Below are 17,506 nucleotides of genomic sequence, written 5' to 3'. Positions count from 1 at the left end.
GGTTAAAATGTGTAAAAACTGCACAGAAATAGACTCCCACCAGGCATGTGGCACAATAGCATTTTTATTAAGTAGTTTTTTTCTTGGCTGTTTGGAGGATATGTGTCAAAGAAGACATCCATGCCTTTTACCGGCGTCAGATAAAATGGCTTATTTGTGGGCTCAGCTGTGAACTTGCTCTCGGAGCTCCGTTCAGTGGCGTGTCTTCAGGACGAGTTTCTCTCCCGCGCACCCCCATCTGGACCCCATCCATCCAGTGCTGGGGGCTCCGTGCAGCGCCCACCCCTCCTTCCCACTGGGCCAGGGAAACCAGGCAAAGAACACAACCCTTCCCCACCGTCCTGTCCCTGCCGGCCCCGAGGGCCCTGCCCCCAAATCCCCCAGAAGCCCCAGGCATCAGCGAATCCCCCCGGAATCCCCCCGAACAGACTGCAGCCTCAGCTCAGGGGCTGGAGATCAGGTGTTCCCTGCAAAACAAGGCTCTCCGTGCAGAGGCCTTTCCGAAATGCACGTCTCAGAGCAGAATGAGCTGATCGGCCAGACAAATCACAAAGCCGGGGAAGGTGAGGGGCGCCGTGACGCGCCACGGCCCTTTGTCATGAGCCCCTTTCCCAGACTTCAGATTTAGAGTTGGGGTGAGGGCTTGCGTCTCTCCTGATCAGGGCCAGCAGCTGGGCCCTGGGGGGATTATTTCTTCTCTGACTCGTGGCTCGTCTGTGAAGAGGGGTACTAATGCCTGCCTGGCGGGGCGGCTGAGATTAAACGAATAAGCACATAAAAGCCTGGAGCTTAGAGCCGAGCATCAAAGTGCTCCATAAAACCCTCTGCTGGTATTATACTTCTTTTTGTTGATCCACATACTTAAATCAAATAATAATTCAATCAAAGGTTACTCCAAGAGCCCCAGTGTGGTCACGTGGGCAGGAAGCCAAAGGAAAGGGCTCCGATGTGGTTTTGTTCTTGGCTTCTGTTCTTGCTGTGTGACCCTGAGTCAGAAGCGTGCCCTCTCTGGGCGTCAGGTTCCCATCGTGTGGGAAAAGGACTAGATGAGGTCATCTTGGAGGCCTCTCTGCTGCAGGTACTTCGGCAGCTCTGACCCCCCCCTAGGCAGCGGGGNATCAAAGGTTACTCCAAGAGCCCCAGTGTGGTCACGTGGGCAGGAAGCCAAAGGAAAGGGCTCCGATGTGGTTTTGTTCTTGGCTTCTGTTCTTGCTGTGTGACCCTGAGTCAGAAGCGTGCCCTCTCTGGGCGTCAGGTTCCCATCGTGTGGGAAAAGGACTAGATGAGGTCATCTTGGAGGCCTCTCTGCTGCAGGTACTTCAGCAGCTCTGACCCCCCCCCTGGGCAGCGGGGGGCGCTCCACACCTGCTTGCTGGTCAGTCCAGGTTCTCCAGAGAATCAGAATGGGTGGCATGTGCGTGTGCACAGACACACACACATCTCAGAGAGAGGTTTACTTATGTTAAGGCACCGTCTCATGTGATAGTCGAGGCTGGACTCTCCCAAATCGCAAGCCAGATCAGCAGGCTGGAGACGTGATGCTGATCACCTCAAATCTCCTTTTTGCACACCTGTGCTGCTCCTGGGTGCCCTGCTGAGCCATGACACCCAGGGGCTTTGTCGACTCCACACTCCTTCAGCAGGTAGAGAAACTGATGCAGAGGGGTTTGGCTAGGTCTCCGTAGTCACGCAGCTGGGCAGCGACCAGGCTGGGGTTTGAACTTTGTCGCGTGTGATGCTGCCTCCCCACTCCTGTCATTAGCCACGAGGTTGATGGTTGACCTCAGCGGGGACACTGGCTCTTCTGGTCCGCCAGGCGGTGCCGATGACTCACCGTGTGTGCCTGGCACGGGGCATGCCCTCGGGAGATCACTGTTGAGTGAACAAGTGTCGGAAACCCGGAGCCAGAGCGCCTCTGAAGGCAGGAGAAGGAAAGCCCTTGCAGGCTGGCTGTGGAGAGTAACTCCCCCAGTGGACCCGTTTCCGGCCCCGGCGCTTTGCTGGCCTGCGGAGATCACCGCGACTCCACTGGTGGAGGCCAGGGCAGGTGACTCTGTCAGGGAGGAACACGCCAGCCACTGCAGTGAGACCGCTCTGTCCTTGGCTTGGCCTGGAAGAGGGCTTCCCAGATACAGGAGCATGTGTGCCATGGAGACAGTGCGGGTTGCCGCACTGGGGCCGCCCCCCTTGTAAGTGGGATGGAACTGAGGCCAGAATCTGCCTCAAAAGGACTAACGCTCGCTTCGTGCTCTTCCATGGGACGTTTGGCTTCTGCGCTGAGCCCTGGACCTGTGACAGCCCCCTCTTGCTGATGGGAGGCCTGGCTCTGGCAGGGGGAGGTGAAGTGGGGGAAACTGAGGCACAGAGCTAACTTCTGGGCGGGAATCTCCAGTCTCCCAGGCGTCCCTTGTTTTCACTCTCTGCTCCAGTTTTATTGGGTGCTTTGCACTTTGCCCTTGCTCTAAATGTACCTGTGCTCATCATTGTCTACATCTGTACCCCTTTCCCAACGATCTTGAGTGACACAGGAAAGATGCAGGTCCTCGGTAGAGCCGTTGACGCATTGTGCTGTCTTGTATTCTCCGGACAGTGGTGTCTCCACCGGTCTATTGACCAAGCAAACACTTAGGAAGCACCTAAGATGTCTCAGGCTCTGTGCAAGGAATCAGAGACACAGAACCAACAGAAACAGCACTCTCAGGCCCCACCTCGGGGCATCTCCGTTTCTGCAGCTGTCACTGACGGGATGTGGGTGCTCAGGTGGTGCTGGGTGCACAGGTGAGATGGTACGTTGTTGGGTTCTCGCTTCGGCGTGAGCGTTGACCACAGTGGCTTAGCTGCCAGATGCAGACGGCCCAGAGCCCAGGGGTCAGGATACCTTTGAGGCCAACAAGACTAAACGTTGTGTTTCAGGTCAGAACAAAAATTGGGTCTGATCCAGTTTGGATTATATTCATCTTTACATCAATACAGTCATACAAATATAAGTTTAAATGTCTTTAAAATTTTTTTACATTATATTTCATCAATTATGCTATTACGGTTGTCCCAATATTTCCCCCTTTGTCCCTCTCAACTCGGCACCCCTCAGTTCCTCAGGCAACCCCCACACCATTGTCTGTGCCCCCCAAAGTCATAGTCTGGCCCTGGGATCAGTGATTGTACCTTCTCATTTTCATGTCCTGGTTCCAGACATGAGGAAGCACAGCCTGGTGGGCTGGGTGCATCTCTGCTGAAGGGCCCGGTGTGTCCTGTGGGGGTGGGGTGGGGGGTGGGGGGGTTGTTCAGCAGCATTCCTGGCCCCTCCCCAGGAGAAGCCGGTAGCTCCACCGGGATTGTCGGTGTGCTGGGGCCGGGGGCTGGGAGGTGGGCCTCAGCCATGAGTCTGCGCTGCCCGTGGCTTGTCCAGGGAGCTGTAACAAGGAACAGGGCAGCGCAGAGAAGACCCGGCTGTCCTTCAAACAGGAAAAGCAGCCGAGAAGGTCTGTGAAGAAACATGGCGACGGGCAGACTAAGAAAAGCCAAGTTTCTTTTGAACACAGACAAACATTAAGATTGCTATGGAGACGAAACACACTTTTGGGTATGAGACCCTAGGAAAACTGAGTTGGATAAAGTGACAGTGACCCTGTCTGGGCAGAAACCAGATCGATGTCTCAAATCTCCTCCATATTGACCCAGGAAGTGTCAAGTCAGCCTCCATCTCATTTATATAGACAGACCCAGAGGCAAAAGAAAAGAAAAGAAATGAAGCAGATTTAAGAGCACATAGAAGAGGCCAGAAACAAAGAGGCCAGCCGCATGCTCGGGTTGGTTATATTGACAAAGCCACGAGCTTCGACTTCAAGACTACTGGGGAGTAATCCCAACATTTGGTCCTCCCCTGCCTAAGAGCAAGCAGTGGGCTTTGACCGCATGTCCCCAGGACTGTGCTCCCCGCTGCCCCGCTCCACCCCCCAGAAGGCAGGAACCACACGTTCCCTGGATCCCGGGGAATGGACCCAGGGATCCCAACGAGCAGCAGAATCTGTCCCCAGTGAAGACGCCTGTCCCACACCCAGCACGGCGGGATTTCCGATTGCGATAGACGTGTGGCTGCTCTGAGTCCCCATTCTTCTTCCGGCCTCTGGGGGTGTCCACGTCAGTCCCCCGCCCATTTCCACCCTGGTAGGCCAGGTGGGACGGCTCCCTTAACAACCGCAGGTCGCTGGGCCAAGAGGAGCCGCCACCAGACGGAATGCTGACCCACCTCTGGTTTCTCAGAAATCTCACAGCTGGAATAGGATGTCGTGAGCGCAGGAGAGAGCCCCCTTCACACGAGGCTGTTCCGGGTGTGGGACGAAGAGACAAGCAGTTGGCGATCACAGGGACAGTGGTGGCAGAGACTGGCCGGGTCCTCCCCGGTCCCGGGTCCTGTGAACACGCACATGTGAAGACATGCCTCCCAGCCTCCCGTGCAGTTAGTTCGGGGCCACGTGTCGGCTCCAGCCAGGGGGATACATCAGGCTCATTCCTGAAAAGTAGTTTGTGTGAGGCTCCAGACCGTCCATTCCTCCGCGTGGTGGCTCAGGGAACGTTCAAGCTGAGAGGACCACAGGTGGAAGGACTCCTGGGTCCATGCTCCTAGGAGTCACCCCCAAAACTACTGACCCGCAGTGCATCCTTTGCATAGATGGACACCCAGCTTCCGCGGTGCGTGCCCTGAGTGTGCAGGGTCATTGTCACTGCAGCGCCGTCTGACCCACCCTGACCATAACTCTGCAGAGAGGTACCTGGGATTCCAAAACCTAGAACTCCAGTGTGCAAAACCTGTGTAGAGACTGTGATATGGTCTTGAGATCGAGGGCACGTGGTGGGGTCTGGTGGATGGTGGGCCAGACATCCAGTACCAGGCCCTGACATCCTTAGGGGTGACTCTCTCAGGTTCGGTTTCTAGTGGGTGCCAGGCACCCAATGCTGGGACACAGCACAGGCAATGCAGGGAGAAAGCACGCAGGCTATGAAACCAGTGACCACCCCCTACGCTTTGAATGACTTCCCTATAACCCCGACAAGGAAGACACCCAGCAGTGGACCGACTTGCTTTGCATGACAGTGTGGGTGATGACCCGTGAGCATGGTGGACACGTGTGCCCCTGTGAGGGCTCCACCAGGCACATGTGCTGTGTCAGCGTGAGAGACAACATCCTCATAGTCACTGTGCCCTGCTTGGGGCCAGTCTGCAGACCAGCACACCGGGCGCACCTGTCTCCCTGAGGCCCCTTCTGCCTCTGTGTCCTGCGTCTCAAATCTTCGCTGGCCTGGGATGAGCGGAGCTGCAGGCAGGGGACTGGAGAGAATCCTGGCAGCCAGGGGGTCATCAATGGGTCCCTGGGGCGATGCAGGCAACACCTTCAGGCCCACTGCCCTCTCCTCTTCCTCCTCTCCCCAAGTCTCGCCCTGGATAGAGGTACACATACCTTTCAGAGGAAGAAAGGGAAATTCAGAGAGACAGCCGAAAGGCTGGCGTGACTGGCACACCCCCCCCCCACCAAAGAAGCTGGCTCAGGGGAGACTGTCGCCGAGCTCAGGCTGTCAAAGTCCCCTTGTTAAACCGCTCTGCCCGCCGCTGACACAAGCCTGTCGGGCCTCCCAGCTTCCCGGCTCTCGATGTAGTTGTCAACATAGATGTAGATATCACAAGTCCGACAAATTTGCACTGTTCAGTAGCTCCGATGGTGCTGACACAATGGTGGTGACAGGCAGAGGGTGTTTCCCTGGGGCTGCCTCGCAGCTGGGGACAGCACAGTCGGTACTGGCCCGGAACGCACAGCGGGACCCCCCAGAGAGCCTTGGAGAACCTTACTCGTGTCTGGGCCCCATTTCAAGGTTCTGATTTAGCCCAGCTGGTGTGAGGGTTAGGAGGAGGGGGCGAAGGAGCAGAAAAAGCGGGACACACACAGGAGTGTCAACAACAAAAATAGGAGAAAAAGAGAAACCAGAAAGGAGTATTATAAAAGTCTCCCCCAGTGCTCTCTCACTAGACTCTGAGACCCTAGACGGGGGGCAGTCACTAGTCCCGCTGTGTAGTTTCAGACCAGCAGGTGCCCCACAAATGGGCCCCCGGTGGGTGGCTGTCACCATGTGGCTCCGCTGCCCTCTGTGCTGTGTCCTGTTTGATGTCCATGATAACCCCCTGAGCGGAGCATCTCCTGCATTTCGGGCATAGGAAGCGGAGGCTCGGAGAGCTGGACTGACTCCGTTTGGGGCCCCCCGTGGGAAGCAGAGAGGGGGAGCCGGGGTGGCAGGCTCCAACACCTGTGGGCCTAGTTTAGGGTCGGCTGGTGGCAGGAGAGAGCCCCGAGGTGCCAGCCCCAGTCTCCCACAGCGCCACGCCTCGTCCATCCCTTGCCCACCTCACCTGCTACAGCAGGAGGGCTCCGAGACCCGTCTATACTCGGAACCACTCCAGCTGGGGCAACACAAACTGCAGCTCGCGCATGAGGATTCGTTGAGTCGTCCGGGGCTTGGCATGGGCTGCCGAAAGGGTCCCTGTATTTCCTGCCCTGGACTTGAAGTAAAGAAATCCAGACTTTAATCGGACTCTGCCATTGACTGGCTTTTGTTCTGGAGTGTAAGTCACTGAAGTAACAGTAACTTATGCTGTTGTGGCAGGCGGGTCACCAGGCCACCTCGGAGGCAGAAGCTGCCAGGGGCCGGATCCAGGCCCAGTGATTCTAGAGACTACAGGGGGGCTGGCTCCCGGGACCCTCTCCTCAAAACTCCGGCCTGTCCTCCCCATCCGTGTCCTTTTCTCCCTGAAAAACGAGCAGGATCCAAGGTGCGTTCCAACCCCACATTCCTTGTCTCCGGCATTATGCATAATTGAATATATTTGATAGTTTCTATTGTCTTGAAAAATCACTTTACAAATATTGAAATAATAAACGATCCATCAAAACTCAGAGGTGTGATATTGCCTCCTGTTCCCATGGAAACCGAATCACTCGGGTTCAGTGGGGTGATTATTAAAGGCGTTTGCCGTGCACGCACGCGTGTCGGGCTGGTGTGGCAGTGTGCACGTGGTGTTCATCATCACCTTCAGCGTGTGTAGCTCACGGCAGCTTATGTTTGTTGTGGGGATTTTAGAAATAGTTTCATTTTCTGGTTTGGTTCAATTTAATTTTTCAAAGGGCACGTTGCTAGCATCCGCAAGAAGTGTCCTGGCTGTGTCACTCCGTCTGCGCTGTGTGTGCGTATGTGTTTTAGGGGCAGGGCATTGAGCGGTGGGACAGGATCTCTGGAGCACAGGTCAATGGCTGTAGCAAACTTCGGGAGGCAGGAAGCCAGTACGCAGGAAACAGAATGGAGGGGGGAGATTTACTGAGCACCTACTACGTGCTGTACCCAGTGCTCACTTCTGGCAAGCATGGTCTCTTTCGAGTCTTCTCACGTCCATGAATGTTTCTAAGGAGGAGACCCATTCTACACACGGGAACACTTGAGAATCCGAGAGGGCCAGGCATCTTTCCTAATCGTAGTTATTTGAACCAGAATTCAAACCCTTCAGAATTAGATCTTTCTGAAGAGATGGTTCTCTTCTGTGCCCTGTATTTGCACTGACTAAAACCGTAGTTCCGAGCAGAACACACGTCCCCCACGAGCTGTTCCCGTGGTCCGCGTATTTAGCCTGATCGGCACAGGGTCAATACCGAGTTAACTTTTTCCTTCCCCGGTTTTTATTGGTCTCATCAATTTCACTGCAGTTACAGTTAGAAGCAACAGAAGGAGGAGGCTGGCTCGTTCTGCCCGTGGGCCGACACGCTCACATCCATCAACCCCGCCTCTTCTCTGTGGTGCCCGCTGCCTGCGGCCTGCCAGTGGGCCCCAGTCCCAAAGAGCATGGCTTCCTCTCTGAGTCCTCCCAGCCCCCCGCACAGCCCCCAGTTCCTTCCCGTGTCTTTCTGCCTCTTGCTTTCACCATTCTCTAACTTGCATCCACACGCAGCAATTGGCCAGGGAGAGGCCCTGCCTCCGAATTGGAATCGTAGTGAAGCTAGAACCCTGTCCCCACCCCGAGGTGCTCCTGCTGGGTCAGCGAGCCTGCTCGCACAGAACCGAAGTCCAGGAAGACAAGGGCACTCACAGCAAAGAGAAGATGGCAGGGTGACTCGAACCACCCTCTCTCCCTCTTCCCCTCGCACCTGCCTCCCCTCCCTCCTGAGCGTGACCTCACTGTGCGGGAAAACGAGGCGATAGTCTCCTGACACCACAGTGGCATCAGCACAAATGATAGAATTTGACTACAATAGTGAATGTAATAATCACTATTTTATTCGGTGTAGCTACAACTCACGGGATGGCCATACAGTGCACTCAGTATCAAATAGGCAGTGATCCATTATGTAGCTTTATCTTGTCAGCCATCGTACACGGTAGGTGGTATCTCTCTCCCACGCAGAGTGGTGCCCTGGCGCTGTGGTCCCTGCCCACTGTCTCCGACTCGGCAATTTGCCAAGCAGCGTTTCAGCCCGGGTGGGCCCTGACAGCGGGGCCTGTGCCCACTTCTCCCCCCCCCCCACCGTCTCTCATGGTTTTAAGACATCCCATGTAGTGACGACTGGGTAGTTTGTACAAAACACATTCACCCGGTCAAATTGGAAAATAGCAATGACTTTTCCTTAAGTCACAGCCTCCCTTCAAATTAGGCTGTAAAAATCAAGACATTCGTTGGAAAAGCGTTTGGGGTTTTATGATGATCTGACAACAAATTTGTTCGGTTTGAGTTGTGGAATGTTCTTAATTAAATATTTAGAATCCAATTTGCCAACTGCGCATGACTTGCCGAGCGTGGCGCACAGTCTGGGGATTCTGTTTAACGAGGAGCAAATGAAGTGAGACCGCAAAGGTGCTGCTGCTGCTGCAGGTGCCCGAGGGGATCGGCTCAGCGTTTTCACGCGTGGAGGGTTCAGAACAGCCTCTGCGACAGTGGTCACTTTGGTTAAGGGGTCTGCTGCCTGCAGAGTCCCCGGCACCAGCAGACTCGTGAACTGGCCTGCTCCTGGCATTCGAAGGCTCTGTCACAGGACCGACAAGTGGCGTCAGGCCCAGTGCTAGGACGACTGCAGGGAAATGGGGTGCTGGCCCCCCCAAACCCACTTCCTCTACCTCGATCTCTGCAGCTCGGAGAAAAAGGAGTAATATTTGTGTAGTGCAGGTGTCAGCGTGACGGCTGTGTCCTCACTGCACTGGCGGGGCCCTCCGCCCCGGCCCCTCTGTGTGTTTGAGAACTCTGCCACCTCCCCTCCTACACCTGCAGAAGGGCTGGCACGGCCCTCGTCTGCGTTCCCATCGTGCAGTCCTCCAGGCTTTGCCAGGTGCTCGTTCTTTGCCAGACACTCGGCTAAATATATTACCTTCCTCGAGTTACCTGTTTAGCTGCCCCGTACCACGTTGCTCGTGGGTATTTCTGTTACTCTTCCTACTTCACCAGTGATCACAAGTACCCAGTGGGCTGTACATCACAGAGAAGGTGCTCCCGCACCCAACAGAGTATCACCAGCTGAGAAGCAGCCGATAGGTGCAGACCAACATGGAAGTCGAGTCAGGTGCCCTTGCCTCAGTTAAGAATATAAATGCTACCATCTATCTTGGTAGCCCTGTGTTTAACACTTGATCTTGAACCCTGAGGCAAATACAGCTACAAGCAATTCGCAGCAATATTTGATCCCAATGCGACCATCAACAGAATCCAAATTTTACTTAAAATGTGTTCAGATTATTTTTGGTCCATTAATTTCAATCAACATTGTTTTGTAGCAAACTCTCGATTCTTGACACTCTGGGAGGTTCACCACTCTGTCTCTTTGTCTGTAGAATCAGGCAAATCTGACACACATGTTTTACAAGAGCTGGTCGGGAAGTTGAAAGTAAAAAATTATTTATTGTGCCGAAGACCCTTCTGATTTTGCAATTACTGCGATCATGCCAGTAAAAACCAGACATGCTTGAAGCTGGTTCCACAGAGAACAAAATGTTCTAATACGATGATATCGGTGTTGTTGGCCCCCACTCACCCTGATAATTTCCTGGAACAGACTGGTCCATTTTCTGCAGGGGTTGAGAGAGCCAGGGTTCAGGGGGCGTCCACTAAAGGGAGGCAGGGATCGGCAGCAGTTAGGAGCGTGGACTCTGGAATCAGGTACATCTCACCCCGGTCATAGTTCTGCCCTGGATGGACCATCTGACTTCGCAACTGACGGTTCCCGTCGCTTCCCCTCCTCACTCTTGGCCGTGATCCTGGGTGCTCTGGGCTTCAGAGACCGCTGCGAGGTGCGTGCATGTGTGGCAGTGGGCTGTGAGATCCTCTCCGCTTTTCAGGTTGCCTACAGGGTGAGCCATGTGTGGGACGCCTGCTGGAAGTCCCAGGGGAGAGACGAGGACCACATTCACGGGATAGCCTTCAGAACCCGAAACAGGAGAGGAATTATAGGTGCTGACTCTGGGCCTCCCCCAGTGTCTGTAGAAACAATGTAATACTTTTCCTAAGTAGAATCACGAAGCGTAGTGAACCTCTCTGGCTTCCGGAGTAGGGACCGTTACGATGGTCACAGTGTCCCAGGGCAGTGACAGTCCCAGACACTGACAGCTCACTTATTCTGCTGTTACACCTGAGTTGACTGTCTCAGAACTGGCCTCCCAGGGCCAGGAGGGCTCATCGCTTGATAAATGCCGCAAGATTAATCCGTTTGTCTGATGGCCAGGCCGCCCTCCCCCTGCCGCTTCCATTATCCCTCTGCTCACTGGCTCTCGGCTGAGAAGACTGGGCTGCTGCGGAGTTCGGAACAGGACCCTGTGGGACAGCAGAGCAAGGCTGCGCCACGTGGGAGTTCTGGATGTGGCTGTTAGTTAGTGGCCATGGCACCCAGAGCCACTGACTTCGCCTCTCAAGGCCTGATCTGCTCCTGTGAATTCCCATCGAGTTCAGCTTCCCTGAAGGTTTGGAGACCAGAGATGAGGACTCGTCTGGAGATGAGAGACACTGACGCCAGGGGACACACGCCTTCCCGGCCCCTGGGACAGGGTCACCAGCACCTGTTCAGTCCATTTCTTATGGGCCTCTGGCTGCTGGGGGACTGACGCTGGATTGGTGTGACACATGGGACATCCAGGGCAGGACTCGGCCTGTCTGTCCAGCATCCTCTCGGCCTTCCCCAAAGGTGACTCATTCACGTTAGACGCTCACCAGCGATCTCATCTCCCCGCACTTGATTCGCTTGCCCACCGAGTCTCCGACCTCGAAACCTCCTGCGCTCAGCCCGCCCTGCCCCGTCCCCTCTGTGCCAATTCCACTGCAGCACCCCCTGTTTCGGGAAGCCCTCCCTGCCCACCCCACCGCACCTTCCTAGCATCCCGAGGTTCTTCTGGTGTGACTCCACATTCCACTGCAATCCCGAGTCTGTGTCCCTGTTCCTCCAACGTAGGAATGTTTTCCTCCAGGTGGTGGGGGTGTGGGGCGGGGACAGTGCACGCTAATCTCTGGAGCTCACCTGTTTAGCCCACGGGAAACACCAAATGTAGAGCAGGGGGGGGTCACGATGACCAATGGAATTGAACTGAAGATGCAAGGGTCAGATGGTAAAGGTGGCTGTTTGTCATGCTGTTGTGCTCATTATTATTGTTGTTTCTTCTTATTGGTAAAAGTGGGATAATAATGCAAAGCTTCTGGGATCACCAAGGGGAGGAGCCCGGGGAGCAGAGAAGCGCAGGCCCCCAGCAGGCGCATCTGGGCAGGAGCTGCTGTTAAGGCGATTTGGACCTCGGAGCCTGATGGTGCTTGCGTTCCCCTTTCATATCAACATTCAGAATATTAAAACCAATTCAGTGTATGCATTCCTCCCAAATAGTATCATGCAAGATGATAGGCCGATATTTCTATGCATAAAAACTGCATCTTGTTTTAACGGCCATGTTTGAAGGACATAAAAAGTTATCTGTGTTTACCACTTGCCAAGTGAAAATCAGGTTGTGCACATACGCCGTCAAACGTGTGAATAAATGTGGTTGTACAGGTCATCGATATCTGTGGCAGGACCGTCGTGGTGATCTAGCAAATTCCAATCTGAGTCCCCAAACTGAGAAAGCCCCACAGTTTTGAAGCAGAGGCGAGTGAGGGGAGTTGGACCTTGGTATCCACCCAGTCCACATTGCCTGGGTGTTGGCGAGACCTGCAGAGGGCGCTGCATCTCCTTCACTCAGCATCCACGCATTTATGCATGCGTGTGTTAACTGAACCTCTGTCTGCCGGCTGTCTCAGGGTCAAAGGTGAATTCAGCAGTTGGGAACAGAGTGCTGGGGCCCAGGGCAGGACTAGGTTAGAGTTGCAGACTCAAGAGGCGTTTACAGGAGGGTCTGAGGGCGGAGCGAGCTCAGCCATCTCTGTTGTCAGTGAGGTAAAACGAAAACCTCCCTACGAACACGTAATATGTACCTAATATAAACCGGCCACTCGCGTCAGCACTGTGCCTTCCTGTCCCCACCTCCCACGTTAAGACATGCTGAGGGGCTGGCTGAGTCACACCGACCGTGAGTGGCCCATCCGAGAGACTCTGGGGTCAGTGTCTTCCCCAGCCAGGTCCCTTGGAGCTCCCCAAGTTCTACCATGAAGTTCAAGTCCATTCACAGGCTCCCAAGTGGGTCACTGCTGATGTTTGAGTGGCACAGTCCATCACCGTGTGGACAAAAGTCGGCTTCCCTGCCCGTGGACATTGTGCTGAGGCATTGCACAGCCTCAACTTGCCCGAGTCGTCTTGCTGACTCCTCCGCAGCAGCCCCACTACCCATTCCTCGCTTACAGGTGGTGCCCCTGCCTCGGGGTGGGCCCTGGCCAGGCGCCCTCATTCCACTGGGAGCTCCCCGGGGGCCTCGAGCTGTGCTTGTCCTGCTGCGTTATTTAGGGTTCTGTCCCGGGCTGTTGGAGAGGGAGGTTGCTAATGTTCTCTCGTGCCGTCCTAATGGGGGTGCCCCGGCCCTTCCTTGCAGCCCCGGGCTCTGCAGCCTTAGGGCCCCCGAACCAGTCTCTTTCAAAGGGCGGTGCTGGTGAGCAATTCACGGAGAAAGAGGTCCGTTTTGCTTTCTTCTCCGCATCATAATCTCCAGCTGTGTGGTTTCCCCCGGGGTTTCTTTTTAGATCAGCCTTTTGTCTTTGCCTGATCTCAGCAGCCGCACTGAGGAAGCCTTGTGCAGATGCCCCAACAGATTCTTCACGTTTCTCTCAAAAATCCTGTAATGTTGGTGTTTAGTCTTTAAAATCAGACCTGATCACAGACGTCACAGTTCCTGGGCCTCCTTGACGGGCCCGGGGCACTTTCTGAAGGAGGGAGAGACTGTCAATGAGAAGATGCAGGGTGAGCCCGCGGCAGGGCTGGACACCAGAGGCCCAGGACCCAGGACCACTGGAGCCCACGGCTTTGTTGGTCCGCCGTCTGCGTTTATTTGTGCTTAGTCATAGGTAGCAGATGCGCTGCAGGACGTGGATTAATGCCTCAGCCAGAGCACGCAGACCTCGCTCGACATCTATCTGCCCACCGCCTCGCAGGATTCCCAGAGGCCTGTGCGGCTCACCGAGGAAGGACTGGCTCCGTTTAGCTCTCGAACTCGGGAATCACGTCCACTGCAGGCAGGGCAGAGTGACCTTGGATAAATCATTCAGTTCTTTGGGCCGCCATCTTTTGATCCGGGAGATGGGAACAGGAGTTTCTACCATTCATGACTTGGTCCGCTAAGAAGAGCTTCAGGGCATAAGTACCAAAGCGAGCACCAGAGAATGTGCAGTGCGTTTGCCGATGTGCGCGTGTGTGCTTTCAGGACGTATCTGCGCATGTCGAGTGTGTGTGCGCACTTACCTGCACATAGGCACGTGGACGTGTCCTAGAAGGGCGTACAAGAGAGCATGGGTTCTGGGGAATGGGCCCTGTGTACAGCATTGCCTCGGTAAGGGGGGCTTTGACTTATTTCCACTTCACGTGGAAAATTGGAATCGGAGTCTCTGCGGTGGGCGGCCCAAGGAGAGGGAGCGTGGCGGGACGCCCCAGGGGTTCCATCAGCAGCGGAGCCCTTGCTCCGTGGTCCGGGGAGGCGGCCTCACGCCCTGCTTCCCCCCAGCTCCTCTGGCTGTTCCACAGCTGGGCTGACCTTTGACCTGCCACCCGTGGGAAGACAAGGCACGGGGATGCATGCCTGGGAGCACAGGCGTCTGGCTGTGGGACTTCGTGCTTATGAGACGGAGAAGTCTTTTGGTTGCTGACCTTGTGGGCCGTGTCTCTTAAACCAGGAGGGACCTCGGAACACAGAGCCAGACTCCACGTGAGGCCCTGCATGTTTGCGGTCAGAGCCTCTCCCCGGAAAGCTCTCCTGCCCCTGACAGCATCACCATGCCCTCCTTCCCGATTTCCAACAAAGCGTTTCCTCTGAGGAGCCCACCTCCGTCTGTCCCCGTGCCCTCTTCTCACAGGGACAAGGGAAAGAGGCCTGTACGTGGGTGCCATTCTGCTGTCACAACCCTGTGAGGTCAGCACTGTCATCAGCCTCTGTTGTTATTCTTACTATGACCATCATTATTATCATGGCTGTTGTTATTGTCATGTGAACACGTCAAGACAGAGGCGTGGCAGATTGCAGGGCTGTTCTTGCCCACGGGGGCAGGGAAGACACCCTGACCCTTCTCCCACTTTTCTCGGACCAGGCTGCATGCCATGACTCTCCACTCTGGTCCCTGTCGCCCACAGGGGAGCTTCTACGTGCCCTCGGACAGCTGCGTGCAGCGCGCACACAGGTGGCACCGGGCGCTGTGCCTCCTGCTGCTCCACGCCCACCGCGGGCTCCGCACCTACTTCCTGAGCATCATGAGGGACGTCCCCGAGCTGCCGCACACGGAGCTGGGTAAGGCTCCTGCCCAGGGGACACCCGTCCTGTGGGCCCCTGACTGCTATGACTGGGCGTGAGCAAAGCTGGTGCGCTCCTGTAAACCTGAGCAAGAAGCCCTGTTTCAGGTCGGTATTGCAGGACCCCCATGTCCTTCCAGCAGGAGAGACCCTCAGATGTGCAGGCACAGGAAGAAAAGACACAAGCAACTCAAGGAGCATTTACTCACTCATTCATTCATTCATTCATTCACCCATCCATCCACCAAGCATTCACTGAATACCTACTACAGCCCTGGCACCTATGGGACATAATGTTAAGTTGCTTCCTAAGGAAAAATGCTAGTTTATAGCCTTGTCTTAACTAGACAGTGGTTACAGCATTGCAACTTGCAGAAATGCATGCGTATGTACCTTCTAATCTGGATGATTGTGGAGACCTCTTTGGTCTGCCCTCACGCTTGGTTCTCTGGGCATGAGTTGCTTCCTGCCCGTCAGGCATTATGGAGACTCTTGGACCTGAGTCTTCTCAATTGACAGATGGTGGAGCGGAGCTCAGAGAGGTAAAATGACTGCTCGGGGTCACACAGCGATGAGTGGCAGAAGCCCAGCAGGAGTGCAGAGAGCCTGCCGTGACTCCGGGGTAGGGTCTGCAAGGTGCCACGCTCATTTACAGCAGGTGAAATGCTGAGGTTTTGTGCAAAGTCCTCAAATGAGGTCCCTTTGTCCCTAGACTGGGTCCTGAGCCTGGTATTCAAGGTCAACAACAGAAACCGGCGGGGGCCCTTGGCTTCTCTCCCTGTGCCCTAGACCTCGCCTGCTGAGATGATGTTGGCTCTGGCAGTGTTTGTGGCCGTGTACATTGTCCGTGATTCGGCAGAACACGTCACGTAACGATGATTCACTTGCACGTTTCTCTTCCCCACTGGACTCGGGGTCTTTGAGGGCAGAGGCCCCCTAAGATTCCTCCTCCACAGGGCCCGGGGAAGGGGTGGGTGCAGCCTGTGGATGCAGTGAATCCCGCACTGTCTGACCAACGAGCCTTATCAGCTCTAGCCCTGCAGGCCAGGCAGCCGCCGCTCTCAGTCATGCGGCCGCGGAGCTGGTGTTTTTGCAGATTCAAACGCTGTGCACACAGCGAGGCCGGCGCGGGGCCAGAGGAGTTCAGCAGCTACTGACTTACGCTTTTGCTTCTTTCTGTCCAAAGGAACTGAGTTTGGGGGGGCCGGGGGGAGTCCCTGCAGCCACCACCATGTTTTTATTGAGCACCTACTGTGTGCCAAACATTGTGCCTCACTCCAAGGATACGGCTGTGACTAATGTGACAACAGGCCATCCTGCCAGGGGACGGGGTGGTCACAGGCTGTGGACAGCTGCCAGGTGGGTGGGTGTGCACTCCGCAGGCCCCCATCGAGGACTGCGCTCGGTCTTCTGGGCAGCGGGGCTTTTATTAGAGCCCACGCCACAGCCGAGTGCAAGCCGCTGACCCCAGTGCCGTGGAGCTAGGGCAGAGTTCGCACACAGGGGAAACTGAGAGCATTGCATCACACAGGGCCCTGCCCCTGGGGTCCTGCTGAGGAGACGGTGGGATCTCAGGTCCTGTCTTGTGGCTCAGATGGCTGTGACAGTCAGGAGCATCCAAGTCCTCAGAGCTAGACCGTGGCTCAGCTCTGCCGTTCCCCATCTCTGCACTTCCGGTCACTCGTCTATCTGTACAGTGGAGATGCAAACCCCTGTCCCACAGGGGTCACGCACGTGTGAGTGTGAGTGTGTGTATGCACACACACAGGTACCTGCAAAGGCACAAAAGGATGTGACATCACTTGGCACCAACAGTCTGTGGTGACCTCAGGGAGCGTGAAGTCGCAGGGCCCCAGGGCTGCTCCTCCACTTGACCGGCCCGACCCCCGAGGGCAGAAGGGACTGGCAGAAGGGGATTCCCCTCGAGTCCTGTTTCTGGGGCTTCAATGCCCACGTGACATTGTGCCTCTCCCACGCGGTTAGCAGCGGCTGTGTTTCAGGGCATGTGCATTTCACTGCGTGTTGTCCTTTCTTTTCCTAGAGTCCCTTGCTGTTGAAGAGACACTGTCCCAGCTGTGCTCAGAGCTACAGGTAACCGCAGGACTGACCCCTCGGGTCTGAGTGGCTGTCGTTATGCAGGGCCAACGTGGCTGCTTGCTTGATAAAGAAATGGAGACGGAGACAGGATCCCCTCTAGGCTGAAAAACACACTAACATCCCGTTACCCGAAGTCATTGCACATTTGTTAGACACCGTCGTGTGCCTAGCTCTGTTCTGCATATTTTGGACAAACTCACCGAGTTAACAGGTCTGTGTCGTGGAGCCCAGGCCACGCCTCCCTGTCCACAACCCATCCCTGTTGCAAGCTCTGATTGGCTGCCAACTACGCGCCTCTCCCAGAGGGTGATAGGGACCCTGCACCTGTGCCCAGAGGACCTCAGACCCAGCAGGGGGCAAGCTCCCGCCAGGCAATGATGCTGACAGTAGTGAGCATTCGCCAGAAATTCATCAAGGATGTATTAAGAACGTATGCTTAGTAAGTACTGGGCAGATGCATATCTCAAGTTACAATCTCTTGAGCACCT

The 17,506-nt window shown here is 55.5% G+C and overlaps 1 protein-coding gene across 1 annotated transcript in view; it reads left to right on the top strand.

Annotated features, from left to right (window-relative positions):
- The window catches only part of FAM135B (family with sequence similarity 135 member B), a 166,907-nt gene that overhangs the window by 126,069 nt on the left and 23,332 nt on the right, over positions 1 to 17,506 (top strand). Inside the window, exons 8-9 of the mRNA XM_037048598.1 lie at positions 14,766 to 14,919; positions 16,963 to 17,012. Of these exons, the coding sequence (XP_036904493.1) occupies positions 14,766 to 14,919; positions 16,963 to 17,012 (204 nt within the window). The remainder of the gene's footprint in view (positions 1 to 14,765; positions 14,920 to 16,962; positions 17,013 to 17,506) is intronic.

This window comes from Sturnira hondurensis, unplaced genomic scaffold (assembly GCF_014824575.4).
Source record: "Sturnira hondurensis isolate 20B ecotype Veracruz unplaced genomic scaffold, ASM1482457v3 Scaffold0006413, whole genome shotgun sequence".
Taxonomy (NCBI): Eukaryota; Metazoa; Chordata; class Mammalia; order Chiroptera; family Phyllostomidae; genus Sturnira; species Sturnira hondurensis.
Note: the sequence above shows the minus strand (reverse complement) of the source record. Positions and strands in the feature narration are given on the sequence as shown.